Below are 19,617 nucleotides of genomic sequence, written 5' to 3'. Positions count from 1 at the left end.
CTGGTGAGTGTAGCAAAGGAAATACCTCCCTGAATATCTGTAGCAGCTCTCTATAAAAATCTGCACACTTTATTTCAAACTAAATATAATGGCAGAGTCTGTAGGCATATGAAAGATTAACCCCATTTCAAAAGAATGGTTAAAAACCCCCAGGCATTCTGTACCTTAAAAAGACATTATGAAGTCAAATCTTTCGTATAAAAGAAAGCAGTTTTAAAAAGAAATTATTTTGCTAGATAATTCTCATAGCTACAGAAAAATCTTTGCTACATCTCCATGACAACTAGGAAATGTTAATTTACTAGCTCAAAGTCCTAGAGGGTTTCCACCTGCCATAGTCTTGTTACACACCACAAATTACTGTTACAGTTACATAATTAAGAAGAATTATCTCTGATGATTTCTGTTATACAGGATATTATATCTATTCAATTCCTTATTTTATCTCAACTCAGGCAAAGATCATAAGAAAAAAAAGTTTTGAAAAAACTGTCTGCTTTTCTGGGTTCAATTCCAAGTTATACTAACTTGGTCCTGGTTGTCTTTGACTGGAACTAAAACAACAGTAGCCTGAAAGGTCTGTGTAAGAGAATGATGGCATTTGTTGAAAGGAATAATTTTACTGAGAATGAAAATATTTATTTCTGCCAAAATCCTCACCTCCAATAACATACACGCTCATGTGAAGATAATGCATCATTTCAAGGCTAAAGGCACTGGATCTACCGTCTTTTTATATACAACTTCCCCACTTAGAGGCTTGACTGCCAATGATTACAAGAGAACACTCAAAAAGTTTAATAAACTACTAGAAGCCTGATCATAACAAACCACAGCTTCGTAAACAAACATTCTTTAAATCATAGACAGGGAAAAAAGGGAGAAAAACAGAATTCTGGAATTGCTTATCATTACACTTCACTGCTCTCCCCAGTCTACTAAAAATGGGAACAAATGAAATCCTGACAGATTTCATAACTGAACTTCAGTGAAAAAAAGCAGAAGATCTGAAATCCCCAAGAGTTAAAGAAAACACACCACTGGTATTTTATTTTGGCTCTGTATGCATCTTGGAGAAGCAAAATACTTGAGATACACAACGGTAGCTCACAGTGGTGCTTAGGAGTCAACAGTCATCATTAGGCTGAGCTGCAGGAAATGTGACAGCATTACCACACAGCTAAGGTGGGACATAAAAAATATTAATGTTTGTTTGTGGTTTTTTTTAATTAAGGCTTCTTAAAATATTTCCTAATCTATTCTCCCTATCTTTTCATTAGGTTTTTCAGATTTAACTAAGCCAATCCACAGGAAAAAAAAGAACAAAGACTAGGCTTTTTAAATACATTGATATTAATCTCATGGTGATTGCTCTAGTTTCAAAGGAAGAAATAAAGAAATATGGGGTTGTAGCTTTACCAAAATATCTACATACTCTTTAGTGAAGATTCCTCGAGGCCCAGTAGGTGTTACATTGCTTGGATCTAGTCCATGTGTTTCCAGAATGTTGCGAGCTGCAGGACTTAAACGAACCCTAAAGACATGAGGGGAAAAAATAAACTATTTAAATAATAAGATTAACTTATTTCATTTAATGTACATCAAGAGAAACTACATTTCTGTCTGAAAGCAGAAATGTGATTAACTACAAAGCAGAGTACATAGCTACAGAGTACCCAATGCACCTTAGCATGACTTGCTTTCTGAAATGAGGAAAAGAGCCAACATGTAGATATTTCAGAATTCTTAGATACAAAAGAAGCAACATATTCATAAAAGAATAAATACTTGGTTTCAAGTCTTTCCACAAAACCTCCAATTCATTATTTCCTAAAGGAGACTGTATTTGCACCTCATTGAATTTTAAGAACTGTCTATTAAGCTCTTACCAAAAAAAGGCAGGTCAAAAATGATCACTTGGTTCTGAACATGCGGATACATCTCTAATTAACAGTTGCAGTGAGACATCACTGTCTGATATTCTTTGGTAAGACATAATCCTTTCAAGGATCCTTTCAGTGGATCATCCTCCTACTACAGGTAAGGCTTGGGCAATGACCTCAATTAGTTCTCTTTCACTTGCATGAGAAAAGCCTGAATGCTGCCAGCACTTAGTAAACAGAATAAACCAGATTGAAAAGGTAATGAGGTTGGGGGGAAAAAAAGGAAAAAAAGAAAAATCCCACAAACAAGAAAATACAAAACTTCAAACTACAAAGTTTACATAACACATGCTACAAAAATTAGTTTCCTATCTTTTCTTTAACAGGCTGTAATATCACAGCTTTTGTGCTATCACAATTCACTGCAAATAAGGAGTGATAAATCCAAACAAGACATATCTTGCAAGATGAAGCAGTGATTTATAGATTATTGTTACCTGACTAACCCTTTGGAGCTGACTCCCTCTCCAGAATGTTTATAATGCTTAGAGTACCTTAACAGATTAAAACAAAACAAAACAAAGACCACATAAAGCCACTCTTTTGAGTTTTTCACATTTCACTGTTATGAAAATTAGAAGAATATCAAAAATACAAGAGCTTGGAAGGGTTTTAGAGTGTTCCATTTGTTTGGTTTTTTTAAATCTCCTAGAAATAGAAACAGGAAACCAGTTATAGATACACTGAGCATCTGATGCATAAGCATTAGTGTCCACCATATATTAATACAACTTCTTCCTAATTGTAAGTTTAAAATCCTTCATAAAGCAATTGCACGTCAGAATAAAAGTACATTTTATTCTAATAAAATTATGTTGTTTGAACTGACTTATTGGGCTTACAAGCAAAGAAATATTTTAAGCATGCAAGCCTTATAATCTCACACATACTGAAACATTCTTAAACTAACAGCCTATTACTTGAAGTAAAAAGGGATTAAAGACTATTTTTGGTTCATGTATACTAATCTAACAAAGAGTTCCATTTCATAACAAACACAGAAACCTACTGCAGTTTTCCAGGCTGAGGTTCCAATTTAGGAGGAGCTGCAACTGAAGGACTTGCAGGAGCTGAGGGACGTGCAGGTGGCGGTGGAGCCAGGGAAGATGGATCACTATCAGCAGCTGGTATTTCAACTTGCTTCCAGTCCTGTCCTTCCTCTACCAGCAGACCAATTAGCGAGCCCAAGCGTACATTTTTGCTTCCTTCGTCCACCTAAATTTAAGGCGATGAGAACATTAAGTTACATAGTGTGCTGCCTACTCTAGTATGACTAAAAATGGCAGATGTGAAAGTTTCGGGTGTGCTAATGACAGTTCATCAATAAAATATATCCCATTTTATTCCTATTATTAGTAAGATGACTCAAGACTGAAATGAACTATAATTGCTATTATAAGGTTAGGAATATTAACCTATGTCCCCAAATTCCATACACCTCAAGTCAGCATTCAGAAATCAAAGTAAGTTTTTAAACACACAGCCTTTGCAGCTCCGAACTAGAATAGACAAACTGTTACAATTTTGCTTAACTTTTCGTCTCCTGGATTTTTGAGTCACTGCTTCATTTTCACTATTCACAATACCAAAAATCCTCTGCATAAATCTCAATGAACCCAAGAATCTCTGATGTAGAAAGACCTGAAATAAGTAGAAGGACTTGTGGGCTCTGATGGATGAGAAACTGGACATGAGCCAGTGTGCGCTCGCAGCCCAGAAAGCCAAACCCATCCTGAGCTGCATCTAAAGCAGTGTGAGCAGCAGGCTGAGGGAGGTGATTCTGCCCCTCTACTGGTTAAACCCCACCTAGAGTGATGTGTCCAGGTCTGCAGTCCTCAACACAGGAAAGACGTGGACCTGTTGGAGCAGGCCCAGAGGACGAGCCACATAGATGACCAGAGGGCTGGAGCACCTCTCCTACCAACACAGGCTGAGGGCTGGGATTGTTCAGCCTGGAGAAGGGAAGGTCTTGGAGAGACATTATAGCGGCCTTCCAGGGGCTTATAAAAAGGAGGGGGAGGGATTTCTTGGATGGGCAGACAGTGACAAGGGGAAATGGTTTTAAAATTAAAGAGGGCAGGTTTAGATTAGATGTTAGGAAGAAATTCTTTAGTCAGAGCATGGTGAAGTACTGGCATAGGTTGTCTAGACAAGCTGTGGCTGTCCCATCCCTGGAAGTGTTCAAGGCTAGGTTGGATGGGGCCCTGAGCAACCTGATCTACTGAATAGCATCCCTGCCAGGGAGATTGGAATGAGACGACTTTAAGGTCCCATCCAACCCAAACCATTCTTTGATTTTATGATTCTATTACTGTCTGTACACATAACCAAGAAGAGTCAAAAAGATGCTAACTTTGCTGACAAACCAACAAAGCATAAGTGACCTTGACAGGGAGAAAAAACTGGAGGAAATTAAGTGCACAGTGAAATTAAGTTCCCTTGGAATTGTTGCCACAGCAGCATAGTGCTTTAGTCATTAACACACATAAAATAAAGTAAATGTTTATTGCCTCCACTTTGGAGAAAAATGGACAGAACTTCTGCTGGCTCATTCTGCAGTGGAGTTTTTATACAAAGCAGCTTCAGTTCATACTAATTCTCATTTTGGTCACAAATGAGAAAATGGTCATGGATATTAATGTTAAGGAAACTTCCCTGTCTGACTATCCAGGAGCCACTCTGACAGTTACATTTGCTCCACCCCAGATTTTCACTGCTGGGACTTAAGCCCCTTCGCATCGGGTGGCTCCAGTGACCCAGTGGGTGCCCCATTTGATTCCCTGCACACCCCACACAGTCAGACAAGGTTTCCTTACCAGCTCAGCCCTTGGTTTCCCACAGTAGAGTCCCAGAGACCTGGATTCTTAAAGCAATTTTAATTGTGGTCCAGTAACACAAAACCAGTTTGAGCTGGTGCCTCTGGGGAGGGACCCCAAACAAAGGAACCTCTGGGCTTTTATATTCTCACAGTCTGTACCCCTGATAGTCTGGGATCTTCCTGCTGTGTAGTTGGCTCCTGCAGTGTCTGAGCATCCAGTCACCCAGCCAGTGCCCCAGTGCCACAGGTCCCTGTGCCCTTTGTTGTGCAAAGGATTGGCACCAGGTCATGGCCCCTTTCCTGGGACTCCCTTTCCTGGGTTCCCCCCACACAGGGCACAACCTGCAGCTCACACTGCAGCTGCCACGCCGTTATGTGCTCTATATGTATTCCTCAACAATCAAATACAGTTCTTAAACAGTCATCATCTGTTTTGTTCCAAATTGAACTAAAGTATTTTAGGAAAAAAAGTAAATCAGTGTTAATTTAAGAAGCAACTCTACTGAAAGAATAATCACCATTCTGACATTACCCTTCTAATGTTTCATCCAGTTATTTAATCTTTTACTGCATTTTACATTGAATCAGATGTGATCATTAAAAGACCCATTCAGACAGAAAAGGAATATATATGCATAAGTTTCTATTTTACTGTTAGCCTGCTCTTTCTTAAATCATACATACTTAGATTATACAGTCAAGAAAAACCAAGAAAGCTTACAGAAATTCAATTAATTTAACCTAATGAACCTCCTATCTTTAAAGGTAAAACCCACAACTTTAGACAGACAGTGTGCTATTTTGAGTCAGTCTTCCATACAGAATTCCATCAAGATAGTTCAGAATTGTAGTTGGAATTAAAAGACACAATTTTTTTTCTTTCATTTCTTTTAGGAAGTGAGTAAAATTCAGCCAGATGCTAACTCAGAGGCACAAAACATTCTTAATTTCTCAACTACATCATATCTGAAACTCCTAAGTGGCCCTTGGAAGGACAGTCTTTTCAATAAGAAATCATCTCCCCATCCACAAACCTGACACAGCTAATTTTATAAACTTTACACAAACAACCACTGAATACCAAATACAGTGCAAAAATATCCATTGGATAATGCAGAAAGACTATCAAGGATCATATCTGAGCTGGAGAAGAAAAAAAATAAAAAAATTTTTGAATTTATTGGTCTCCTATTATTTGTTTTCAAAACATTAGGTTTCTTCTGTACTTTTTAGGAGACTGGAATAAAGGCCTTTCTGTTCTGTACTCTAGTACTTTGGCCCACCATCTCTAGATCCCTGGGATTAAAGAAATCCATTAAAGATTGGCTTTGCATAGTGATCTGTTCATGTTCCTCCAATAAAGCTGCCTCTCTCCCTTTAATCTGAAAGATATTATAGTTACTTTCCACTTCCTGGCAACTCCTTCTCAGACTCAGCTCTTGGCATAGGATTGTGGTTGGATGATATGGATATCTTACCTAAGGAAATTTTAGAATTTGTAATGCATTTGTAATACAAGACAGGAAATGGAAAAAAACACAGCTTCTGAAATACTAATGTTACTTGTAGTTATCATGAACTACTATTAAAGAAAATTGAAAAAAAAAATCGATATTGGAATTTGCTATTTTTTTCTTAATATTTCTCTAGGATTAATTTGTTAATACTTTTGACAGAGACAATGCCCATATCTCCTCCTCATATAATTTAATAAAGTAGTGTCTATAAATGCAGAATAGGTTGCACAAGTTTTTTGTCTAGGCTATTAAGTGCAAAATAATTTTTTGGAAACATTCAAAGCTGAAGAAGACAGAATTAAAAACAGTGAAAGCATTACTAAGCAATTATTTAAATAACTACAGGGAGATTAAAAACAGATTAAAAAATACATCTGATGTGAGACTTCATCCTGGGACTGCAGAATAGATTCTCTGAAGCTTATTATATTTGTTGCTCCACAGTTGAAAACAAAACCTCAGAAGTTTCAAGGTGCTATAAAAAAATTGAACATCTGGGAAAAAATACTCTAGCACTGGAATTAAAAGAAGGAAAACACTTACAGAAATATTACTTCTTAACATAAACTAGTGCTTACATGCAAGTTATCCTGTAGAAATTAAACACTAATGACAATTTCTTGTAAATCCTGATAGATTTCACTTGCAGCTGAGTTCCATCTTATACCACCTCTCCTCCCTACCCAGCCCTCCACTTATTTTGATGCTTTGATTTTTGCAAAGGATGCTGCCTTTGCTTATACAAAAAAGGAAGATGCTAAACAGAACATCAGTTCTTAAAAGCTGCTACATGGGATACTACCCTCCCTCTTCTGTTTTTGCAAAGGGTAACTATGCAAATACATGCTGCTGTAAGAAAATGCAACTGTAGAAGAGATAGGCAACCTAATATACCAGTCCAAAAAGCTTTTGTGATAACAGCAGAAACAGGTGTCTCACTGTGCATAGGGCAGAATTTGCTAGGAACTAGTTCATACTCACACTCATTCTGCTGTTTCCTAAGTAGTTGGACTGCAATTAATATCAGTATATCTAATATATATAATTATGCAATCCACACCTCTCGTGTAGCTATTCTCTAGATGAGATCTCCCTGATCAAATTACATAATATTTACTATAAATACACATCTCATTTTTATTTTATTTCAAGTTCTTCCAAATCACCCTATTGTTTAATTATTGCCGAGGGAGAGAGGAAACAGCTGCTATACACCACCAGCATAGAAATGAGACTGTTTAGAAAATTTCAAAGTCAAGAATTTGAGAGAGAAAAGCATAAGAAACAAAGACACAAAATGTTAGTCCTCCCAAGTAAACCCTGACGATGGAGCCTTGAAGCATAAGGAACACAGACTATAATTTACATGTCTTCTTTTCTTTCAAGTGAGGCATACATTAGCCTTTAAGCACCAGGAATATCTGGAAAACATGTTTTGGAACAAAAAGTAAATTTATTATTTAAGATCATCCACGATTATCTGCACAATTTCTAAAAGGGAAAAAGAAAATATATCCTTGTTCTTGTTGGAAGTGCTACAGGCTAGTTGACAGTTTAAGCCTTCACAGGACACATGAGGGAACTCCACAGATTTGAATATTGTTTGGAGAAAATTTTAGAAAAGTGGTGAATATTGAAAGGGAGGGTAAATACTTACTCTGCCTTTATACACAATTAACAATACACTTTAACTTCCCTCCCCAGAGATAAGAAACTTGAAAATATTTCCATTTTACATATTTAATGCACAAGACAAAGTCTCCCTTAATTTTTAAGCATCAAATATGAGCTTTTAAGAAATGTAATATTTACGTCTACATAGCAGCCGCAACAGAATGCTACAGAATTACGGCCCTACCCTTCTTAATTCTGATGAGAATTAGCATCAGGCCATTTTGAAATAAGAAATACTTTTTTAAAACGTTAGAAAAGAGAAGGAGGAGAAAACAGGAAAAGAGACAGAATTTAACTTGTCTTTTTAGATCACTGTATGCAAAGCACAGTGTAGGACCTGCAAGCAGACCTTAAGCAATCTAGGGTTAGAATCAAGTCCTCCATCCTGATCTCTCTTGTCCAGTTGTTACTGCTTCTGTCTTGGTACAGAACAGGATTTAAAGCCAAACATAAAAAAGGAATCCAAACAAACTCAGCATTATCTCTGTTATATATGCATATAAACATCAATACTCCCAAATTATTTTCAGAGAACTTCACACTCATCCTAGTTCTCGTTCTTTATATTAAACTTAATCAATCTAATTTTAATACAGAACACTATTAACTCCAAGAACTGTCCTCTGGGTCAGCCCATGTTGTATAATGTTCCACCCTGAATGACTAGCACAAGATAATCTAGCACAGAGACCACACATTCCGGATAAAGTACCACCCAAAATTCCACATTCCAACTAACTGATTGTGACTTGTTTTCTGTAACTCAGAGTAGAGATGTCATGAACCACAATATTGCATGAACATAATTCGTAAGGTGTAAAACATACAAAACAACATAATTCAATCAGGGTAACTGAAAATCCATTACATACATACCTAGAATCACGTGCTATATACCAGCTGTCTGGTACATGTGCGAAACAAATAGAGCAATTAGTTCTCCCTAGAAACGCAAGCAAGTGCATTATTTTCAAAGCTGAGCAGAAATTTAGCTATCTAAACTAATTGTTGAGGAAATATGCTAAACAGCAGTCTAAAGAGAAGTTATATCATCCTATCCAGACATGCAGAATTCCTACCAGTATTTTAGCCAATATGCCCTCCTCACTCGATTCCATGGTAACCACTGCTTTGTCCGTTTCAATTTCACACAACGCATCTCCAACATTCACTGTTTCACCTGAAAAATATAACAGAACTTAAGGATACTTATCCTAAACTTCTTTTCAGATTATAGAAATAAGAGATCTAGCCATATAATATAGTCATTTTATATTCTTTAATATATTTTAAAGGTAGTTGCTCCCCCATGGTTTTTAATCATATTGCATCTTTTCTTTCCAAATAAAACTGCCAAGATTCAAGAAACACAAACTGCTGTTATGTGTTCCAAATACTGATGTTTACAGTAGGTTTTCCAAGAGAAAGCACACACACAATGAAATTTATTTCCAGAACCACATACTCAGTAACACTGCCATGAATAAAGTACTGACCCTTCCATATTCATTGTCAGCCACCAGATAGAGCAAGCTATTTACAAATGATTAAGACAATGGTCACTGGCAACAACATCTTTAAGTATCACAGTTCTTTAACTAGTATCTACACTACTAAAGACATTTAAATAAAAACGCCAGGAATTTTATTCTCTTTGGGAAAGCACATCTGAAAGCTTGTTTAATCTCCTATACAGTTAAAAAAGGTCTTTTAGGAACATACATACTTCGTGAAATAAAAATATGCACAAGTGCTAGAAATTGCTTTTGCTACATTACACAAATCCATGATTAATTCTGAAGCATATTCTTCTGCTGCTTTTGAAGAATATCTGTATCTGCTAGCAGATGATAAAGGTATTAAGAGTCTGGATTATTTCAACAAATCAATACTGACTAGATGGCCAACATTAAAACTCAAATTACATTAAAAATTTTGAGGCAGTTGAACATTTTGACCTCCAACAAAATACAACTTTTTTCTTATAGAGACAATACGTGGAAGCTTAAAACACGCCTACAATTTTATATGAAGTAAAATTTAAATATTTCCTCATTACCAGAAATGCTGCAACTACATTACTGATCTAAGCATTTAGTTGAATCCCTGACATCGCTCCATTGTGCTTAACCATCAAAACAAACCCAGTGCAGGTTGCGACCTGTATTTAGGTAAGAGACAAACACTTTTAAAAAAAAATATTATTTTCTGTTTTGGGACTACATGAATTAGAAGGGGAAACTTAGATGTTGTATGATCCTTGTGATCTCTGCAGTAGGAAACAATGGAAGCATTCAACATTCAGTCACTTACATAGTTTTTAAGTCATAAATGTTCATATTACAGAAATTGGCAGAGAAATACATAAGGTAGCACCTGATCTCTTTAATGTAATAATCTAACAGCCACACTGTACTTTGCAATAACTAGAGCATATACAATTTATATGAGGAAGTCAGAACTCCAGGCTCTACATTAGTGTTTTAATTTCACTGGATCATTAATTCAAGAAGCCCATATATCAGCTCATTAGGCAAGTACTTCTTAGCTGTTAAGAAATCAAATTGTTGGGCAAATTCTGTAATCTACAGAGCTGAGATTGGCAAGCAGAAAGGAGCTTAACTCTCTATCTTAATCTGCGATCAGACTGTAAGTGTTCTGCACCATTAAAAAGAAATCTCCGTGCTAAGAGACCTGCTGCAATACCTCCAGCTGTGTAGACAGACAAAGGAAATACTTTCATCCATGTGTTTGTCACACATGACATCTCTTACCTTGGGTACCTGAGGTAGTTCACAGAAAACTAAGGATTCCCTTGCATAGGGAGGGCAAGAGGAAAAGTCTCCAGATAACCAAATAATCCAGTTTTCCAGTACTTTTTTTGTTTTCCTTTCATCGCTGCAGCCATAAAGTGGTCATAAATTTGGAAGGTAATTTATTAAATGCAATTTTAAGAATAAAGCATTCAAGTCTTATGTGTTTCAATACCCAAGTGCAATAGAAAGGATCATAGTTATTTTCAGTAGAGATTACAAAATTTGCTATAGCTCCTAATCAATGCCCACTTTGATGTCAATTACAAATCAGCTTTCTCAATATCTAGGATTGGAAAAAAATACTTTTACAGAGCATATCTTTGCCCTTACACTTTAAACTGAGAGAGCAGTATTTGCAACAGAAGTTGCCTGAAAAATCTGAGGGGGGGTTCATTTGCCTTTTTTTTATTTTTTTTTTTAATATGAGTTCTTACAGCTAGGCTGAATGGTCAGGATCTCTACTGAAGCAGAGTTTCCCTCTGGGAGATCACATCAAATTGGCATTCAATAGCCTACATGCTCTGTTCAGCTACTGACAGACAAGTATCCAAGTCACAGGATACAAACTGCATTCCTTAATGTACTCTTTATAAATGAAATCAGAGTCGACTGAACATAGAGACTGAACTCCCTGGAGCTGATGTCTCAAAAGGTGGCAAGAGTTACACTGCATATGGAAGCTGCTAGCACTGTTGTACATTCTATTTCCTGCCCACAATAACAAGAGGATTTTGGTCTCCTGGGCTGTCAGTCTATCATCTTTCATCAACATTGAATGCATACATAATAAATACAAGTTTTTAAAAACATATTTTTAATCTCTGTGAGAATGACTTTATTACCCACAGGAATCAATATGAAACTGCATTAACAATGAGAAGGAAAGTAAATCTGTCAATTAAATTTAGTGCTTTTTCTTCTGCAGTACTCAAATCATCTGTCCATCCTGTGAAACTGTAAAATGAAAACATCTGATATTCACAAAAAGAATGGGAAAAATTATCAAAACAGTATTATACTGACCCCTTCTGGTTATACAGTGGGAAAAACATTTCATATGGAAGTAGCTTCCTTCTTTCGATTGATTACAAAATATTTATTTTCTTGGATATTAGATTATCAAACATTTATATTCAGCAATGCCACTACTTTTAGATGGCCAGTTCTCTGGAGGATTAAGTAGTTAAGAGCATCCCTTACAGAGAGGAGGAGTACAAGCATTAAATCACTTTGCTATTTTCTTCAAAATTTATCTTGAGCTTTTTTTTAATGTTGTCATTATGTTTATTTTCCAGACTATTAGAGGAAAAAAAGATATTGATAGGAATTTATTTGGTCACAGATGTGTCCAAATAAGACAACATACTCTATTCAGTTTTGGGGGTTTTTTTCTAAATATAAAGTCCAGCAATAAAATACTAAAATAGTTTTCTCTCAAAGTCCAACCATCAATTAAGATTTTATTTTAATTAACTAAAATAGGTGTGAAGCTTTTTTGCCTTTTGCATTAGGGTAGAAGTGTAGTGGAAAGACTGAGAAAAACCATTGTATGGCTTTTGCATCCTAACACCTTTTTTTAAGAGGAAAGCTTATTCATTCATGTTGTAGAGCAAACAGGAATCTACTTCAACTTCTACCATGCTCTCTTTGCTTTCTTTTGCAATTTTGAATGCTATAATTATTGTCAAACAGGTTGCTGTTGATTTTTAATGTCTTACAATTATTGGAAAGTAATGAATAGAAAAAGGACTTTGGATCATTCCTTTCTCTCATAATCTTGGACTCAATTAACTGAAGCTTCAAGTTTCAAGAACACTGGTGCAATTTCTTTTAATAGACACAAACTGCCATATCGTTACTAGTAAATTCTGCAGAAATTCTTACTGGAAGTTTCATGAGCAAAAGGTCACATCCACTACTGGAAATCTCCACATTTGGAAACAGGGTTATGAAAGTAATTTAGATTTTTCTATCAGCTTTAACTGTAGACTATAATTAAGATATTAAACAGGAAACCCTGATAAGCAACTATAAAAATACCATATCTTTCATGGTATTTCATGTCACAGCAGAAAAATGAAACAGAGACTCTCCTCAAAGTCAATGGCTCTCAGACTTTTAAAGTAAAGGATCAGCATGACAAAACTGGGAATTAAAAACAACACACCCACCCACAGCATGGAACATCCTAATGGAAACTTTTAAAAAAATATGATCAATACAACCTTCTGGAAGGCAACTAAAGGAAAAACATTTCAGAAACAAACAATTTCAAAGCAGGTATTGTTCAAGATGACAGCATCCATATAGCAAACATTTTGCTTCAAAATACTCATCCATAACCAGAAAGAATAATCTTATTTTTACAGAATACATTTACATAGCTAAAAAATTATGAAACATGGACATAGAAAATGCTGTCTTACCTTCCTTTTTTAACCATTTCACAATGTTTCCTTCTTCCATTGTAGGAGAAAGTGCAGGCATAAGAATTTTAATACCAGGTGTACCTGCAAAACAAGTACATGGTTATCCAGACTAAATACTTTTTCAGTATAATTATTTTCTCAATTAACTGTTTAACACAAATGAAATTAAAATTGCATGAATCTTAAAGACAGAACAAAAGATTCACTATTATGCTCTTTTTTTTAAGCTTACATTCAAGCATGCCCTCCAAGGAGCACAAAGGAAAACAAGGCACACTACAGAAAGAAATGGAAATTCAAGAACTCTGAATTCCTAGACCTGAAGTTTTGCTGATCGTATCAAAATCCACCACAAGCACTACATCTTTCTTTCTCCTATCCTGCTCCTCCTCCTCCACCCAGGCTGTGGAATTTTTTCCCGATTAAAGCATATCTTTTAAATTAATAAATCCTTTGTGATCCTAGTACTTCAGGCACTTATGATCTGCCTCCTTCATTGATATTTTCCAATGTTTATTTATACTTTTTACTAGTTAACTATATCTACTTAGCAGAAATTGCCTAATTTCAAGTTTCAGTGATTTTATCTTATGCATCTGCTAAAAACCTTGAAAAATTTCTCATTAGTGTTTCTTCTCACGGGTGGGTGTCTACGGAGAGAACAGGTAAATTCTTAGACTTTTTTTCCTTTGACAAGCCAAATAAAAAGATCTGAAGAGTCCAATATATTTAAGCAACACAACAGCATAACCTCTTTGGCCCTGCAACACTCTGCACCAGACACAGCCAGTGGGCAGGTCACTGCACTTTGCCAGTTGACTGAGCTGGCTCAGTAAACCCACACACAGAAACAGCACCATGTAACAGCAACCTGCCTGCCATGTTAGTGGGATTCTTCCAAGGGCAGAGCTCAGGAATACAGCACATTCCTTGGCTTCGTAGCAAATTACATCTCTTGTCACTTGATCCGCTACAGCAAAGCAGTAGTCTGACATTAACACAAGGGATACTACCTTTCTGAACTTCCAAGAATAGTTATGATGCCAAAAGAAAATATCTTTTTAGGTACAACTTTGTAAAAACAATTTTTCAGTACCTGGCTCATTTTTGAGGCTCTTTTTTAAACTATTACGTCTGAATCTGTATTTAGTTAGACAACAGAAACAGACACATAGAAAGTACGTTGTATACAACAGCAAGGTTCAATTCTGCTTCATATTCCCTTCTCTCTAATACCTATCAAGAAGGGTTATTATCATTCAATAGGAAACAACACCACATTTCTCCCAGTTGCTATATTGCTTAGAGCAAGCAGAAACAGCTAAAAAAACTTCAAAATTAATCCTTTTTAATTTTTCTTTTACTCATTATCTGCTTTACAGTTCAAAATTCTTCTAGTTCTTCGTTGTTCTTTTTCTTCCAGAAGCTGTGCTAAGGTCCATGGAGGACAGGGAGGTGATTTGGGACAGCCAGCACGGCTTCACCAAGGGGAAGTCCTGCCTGACCAACACAATGGCCTTCTGTGATGGAGCAACTACATCAATGGACAAGGGAAAGGCTATGGGTATCATCTCTCTGGACTTCTGTAAGACCTTTGACATAGTCCACCCCCAACATTGTTCTCTCTAAACTGGTGAAATAAGGATATGATGGGTGGACTGTTCCGTGGATGAGGATTTGGTTGGATGGTCGCATCCAGAGGATAGTGGGCAATGTCTCAATGCTCCAATGGACATCAGTGAAAACTACCTCTTGGGGTCCTGGTGGATGAAAAGCTGGTCATGTGCCAGCCTTCTGGCTCACAGCCCAGAAGGTAAACCATATCCTGGGCTGTATCAAAAGCAGCATGCCCAGCAGGTCAAGGGAGGTAATTCTGCCTCTCTGTTCTACTCTGGTGAGATCCCACCTGGTGTACTGCATCCAGCTCTGGAATCCTCAGTACAGAAAGGACATGGATGTGTTGGAAGGGGTCCAGAAGAAGGCCACAAAAATGATGAGGGATGGAACACCTCTTCTATGAAGAAACATCAAGAGAGTTGGGGTTGCTCAGTCTGGAGAAGAGAAGGTTCCATGGAGACCTTATTGTAGCCTTTTAATACTTAAAGGGAGCTTCTAAGAAAGATGGAGACAAACCTTCTAATAGGGCCTATGGCAACAGGACAAGGGGTAATGGTTTTAAACTGAAAGAGGGTAGATTTAGACCAGATATAAGGAAGATTTTTGGTGAAACGCAAGAACAGGTTGCTCAGAGAGTTGGCAGATGCCCCATCACTGGAAATATTCAAGGCCAGGTTGGATGGGGCTCTGAGCAACCTAATCTAGCTGAAGATGTCCCCGCTCACTGCAGGGGGTTGGACTAGATGACCTTTAAAGGTACCTTCCAACCCAAACCCTTCAGTGATTTTTTAAAAAATGTGAAATGGAAACACTGTAGTGAACCCCTAATGACCTAAGCAGCCATCAACGATCTCCACATTTTAAAATGCACCAAGAGCAGAAAGGGAGTAATTTACCCCCTAGAGCCCTCTCAGACAGCAACACAATCAGGATCATGCTCCCCCAAACACTTGTATTTTGTGGAAATCAGCCCAGTTGCATGGATGATGTTCCCAGAAGACTGCATGAGCAAATACACATATTTTTTGTCTCAGATTTATCACGGTACTTAAATGTTTTTCAGTTTAATATTACTCAAGACTGGAACGTTTAGAAATTTATCCAGACAATGTTCCTTGTAATGCTGACAAGTCCCATATGAATTACCTTCAAGGATTTTCTTTAAAAAGTTTATTCTTGCAACCTCTCATCTTGGACCATTACACAAAGAAATGAACTAACATTAAGTATGTGAATGCCTATCTATTTTCATTTTCCAAATATAGTTTTGTACTATTTGAAAAATGACTGACAAATTACAAGCTAACAATTGACTTTACACTATACGTATTTACTCATAAAGAGTATTAACAGACAGCAGCAAGCAGAAAAAGAATACATTACAGGATGCAAAGAAGTGTTCTCAGTTTCACTGGTCTAACTCGACAAGTCTAACTTTGACAATCAAAACATTATTTTGAAGTCATATCTCACAAATATCTAGGACTGCTGAGAACTAGTGGATAGAATTCCCAGAAAAAAAAGTGAAAATAATCCACATTTTTAACGAGGAAAAAATTAATTTTTAAACACAGTGGTTTACATGTTTCACTTCTACGAAGAGCCACTTGATCCATTTCCCAGAACATGTTTCATCCTTTGGCATAAGTACAAAACTGAGCAATAAATTTGTGCAACTGCAACATTTTCCCTTCAATGTTATGAGCAACTACCACAAAACATGCAATCCATTCTGGTCCTTTGATCAAGTCAGGAGAGAAGATTCAGCAGCAAGTACCCATTAAAAAGTCAAAAAAAAAAAAAAAAAGGATACAAAGTAGAAGCGGGAATTAAAAAAAAAAGTTAAGGCACATGTCAAGTCTGAAAATGAGAAACTGCCACTTTCTCTACTGCCACTTTCTCTACTATTGTGCCCTACAGCAGGACTGATAACTGTAATGGAGAAGCAGAACTCAAACTGACCTAGGTGGTCTCTGACTACATCTTTAATAGCCAGTGCAGCTGTTAACAATCTTCCTGGGCACTTAACTACTTATTACTAACAGTCCCACTAAAACAAAATCATGCCACACAGAATAAACCCACTTGACACTACATAAAAACTGCAAAACCTCTACTAAATGGGAATTCAGACAAATAAAATGGTAACTCAAAAAAATTCTTTCCTTCATCCTTCCTCAGCTTTCCACCTTCTCCAAGAAGGGATTCAATGCATATTTAGGCTGTATATCAAACAGTGAGAAGAGCAGGGCTTTAAGAGAAGAACAGACCAGTAGACCTCTATCATTTCCCATAAATTACAATCTAAGAATCCCAATGACAGGGAATTTTGTATTTAAACTTACTCAGTGTAACACAGTTTTATTACCTCTTCTTGTCCTCTTTTTATATGGAACCAACTACAGCATTTTCATACCAAAAAAGCCTGCAGTGAACTGAAGAGAAATGCTTTAATGTGCCCCACAGAGAGGTATTTCATAACCTCCTAATTCATACTCTGTAGTCAATAACTGAAACATTTACTCCAACTTGACACCAATTCTAAGACTAAGATACATTAAAAACAAATGAAAAATTGACAGACCTCTAACATAAAGAGGTCATTCTATTTTTTCTATTTTTCTTCCTTCCCTATGACCAACAAACTAGGAATTCCATTTTGAATTAATTGTTTTAATTATGCAAGACAACTTTTCCTCTACCACCACCATAGACAAGGATAGAAACACAGACAGAAACAAAACATTAAAGTAACACAACCAAACTAGATCCATATGAGCCAATACTTCAAATGGTGGTATTTTCAGAAACAGAAAAGAGAAAAAAAATAAAACTAGTGCTAAAATAAAACTGACTTAACTTTAAATTCTCAAACTAGGAACCAAGAGTGAGTTTTATGTCCAGAAGAGCTGTAGTTTACCAGAGAAAACATGAGTTTTCTTTTTGTTTTCATTTTAGAGGCCACAATAAACATTTAAGAAAGACAATGTCACCAAGATATACACCACCTTGAAAAGCTGTAAGGAATATTAGAAGGGTTCAGAGAGGAAAGACTGAATGAGTTAAAGGAGTGATATATCTGCCTTAAAACACAAAAGCTTACTGTAAGAAAGTAAAAAAGGTTTCACTCATTTCCATATCCAATTTAGAAATTTAACTCCAACTAGATATAAAATACAGTCACCACAAAGATTGCGTGGGAGGACTGCAGACAAGACGTCTCTAAAGAGTTAACAATAATTTCAAGGTAGGTAATCCTGCATTGGGCAAAAAGACAAACATATTATATGAAGAAAGAAGCAAATTTTTTCTAATAAAATTTGAAAATAAGTAACACTCATTTCAAGAAAGGGATAGACTTCCCTATATCACACACAGCAGGTTTTGCAAAAGGAAAAGGTTTTCATACTGCAAAGCTGCAAAAGCAACAAGTGCTGGAAAGAAGGGAATACTGAGATCTAAACCACAGTCATTAAAAAGTCTCTGAACTACTACTGAGTTTTATTACACAAGCTTATTTCTTTAGAAGTGCACTTAAAACCCAAAGAGTTCATGCTCAGCATCACACCAGGACCTCATAACAATGCACCTGGTTATTGTTTAAATGTTTTACAACTTGTAACTTACAGATGAAGTAGCAAAAGATTACATTTCATTTCAGCATCCAAAACTCTTCCCACATCTCTCAGAGACAAAGGAAAATATGGAAGGTCAATAGATGATCTGCCTGATAATTCTGCAACAAAACTCCTGAAAAACACATCTTGAAAAGTTGTTGCCATAACCTCACACCTTGATTCCTATGTGGGAATGTATGCTAGACATGCAATTAATAAATACAAACTCCACTTCTCTGTTACATAAAAAATAAAAAAAGGAAAAAATAATTACATAAAATACACATTCCATGCCCTTCTCTAATTAGTTGAAACATTACCTGAAAAGTAAGAGGACAGAAGTGTGGTGGAATCTCCAAACATGGACCCAAAAAAACACCAAAAAGTTTCTTTTTTTCAGTGCTTAGCTATACTTAAAACCTAGAAAACACTCCCCTGTTTTCCATGGTAAGAACTTTTCTCCTTGTCCACAAGAGAACATTTTCATATTTGAAGGCCTAATCTCCCATCACTCCATTTTCCTCTCTAGATTCCAACTCCTTCAGGTGTTTTTACCTTTACTAATTCTCACTTCTCTCTGCAGTTTCTCCTTTCAGCCCATAGGCATCCTAATGCACTTGCAGTGCCACCGGAGACCAAACCAAAGAGCACCCTGCCAAACAAACCCCTCTCATCCACCTCCCCATCACTGCTGCTCAGTTTCTGCCCAGTATCAGCGGCCTCTTACTCCAACACACACCGGGCAACACCGGGCATTCATAGCTCCCTGTCCTCGCACAGCCTTCACTTCTTGCCCAGTTCAGGACGAACTGCCTCCCGTGGGAGGGACCCCAGGTTGGAGCAGGGGAAGGACTCCGACTGCTCTACCGGAGCAGCGCCAGGAACAACCCGGGATGGACTGACCGTAACCCCCATTCCCGTCTTCCTGCACCGCTGGGGGTGGGAGGGAGTGCTAGAAGAAAAGTGTTTTTAAGATTTGCTTCACTTTCCATTATCCTGCTCTGATTTCGACTGGTAATAAATCCAATTACTATCCCCGAGTCGTGTCTGCTCTGCACACGACAGCAGTGGCTGAGTGACCTCCCACTGCCCTTATCAAGGCATGAACCTTCTCTTATACCCTCTCTCCCCCGTCCAGATGCGGAGGCAGTAACAGCGCGGCTGCGGTGGGTGCCAAACATCCAGC

The 19,617-nt window shown here is 37.0% G+C and overlaps 1 protein-coding gene across 4 annotated transcripts in view; it reads right to left on the bottom strand.

Moving 5' to 3' along the window:
• The window catches only part of PDHX (pyruvate dehydrogenase complex component X), a 36,673-nt gene that overhangs the window by 16,799 nt on the left and 257 nt on the right, over window positions 1-19,617 (bottom strand). Inside the window, exons 1-6 of one of the 4 annotated variants that reach the window (XM_032689913.1) lie at window positions 19,169-19,202; window positions 15,711-15,713; window positions 13,195-13,278; window positions 9,032-9,132; window positions 2,953-3,158; window positions 1,436-1,534 (exon numbers count right to left, since the gene is read on the bottom strand). In XM_032689913.1, the coding sequence (XP_032545804.1) occupies window positions 1,436-1,534; window positions 2,953-3,158; window positions 9,032-9,132; window positions 13,195-13,278; window positions 15,711-15,713; window positions 19,169-19,187 (512 nt within the window). In that variant the 5' untranslated portion in view covers window positions 19,188-19,202. Of the gene's footprint in view, window positions 1-1,435; window positions 1,535-2,952; window positions 3,159-9,031; window positions 9,133-13,194; window positions 13,279-13,429; window positions 13,455-15,710; window positions 15,714-18,751; window positions 18,810-19,168; window positions 19,203-19,617 lie in introns of those variants that run through there. The other 3 variants (XM_032689912.1, XM_032689914.1, XM_032689910.1) reach the window with 3 other exon arrangements.

The sequence above is a fragment of the Chiroxiphia lanceolata genome, chromosome 6, assembly GCF_009829145.1.
Source record: "Chiroxiphia lanceolata isolate bChiLan1 chromosome 6, bChiLan1.pri, whole genome shotgun sequence".
In the NCBI taxonomy this organism is placed as follows: domain Eukaryota; kingdom Metazoa; phylum Chordata; class Aves; order Passeriformes; family Pipridae; genus Chiroxiphia; species Chiroxiphia lanceolata.
Note: the sequence above shows the minus strand (reverse complement) of the source record. Positions and strands in the feature narration are given on the sequence as shown.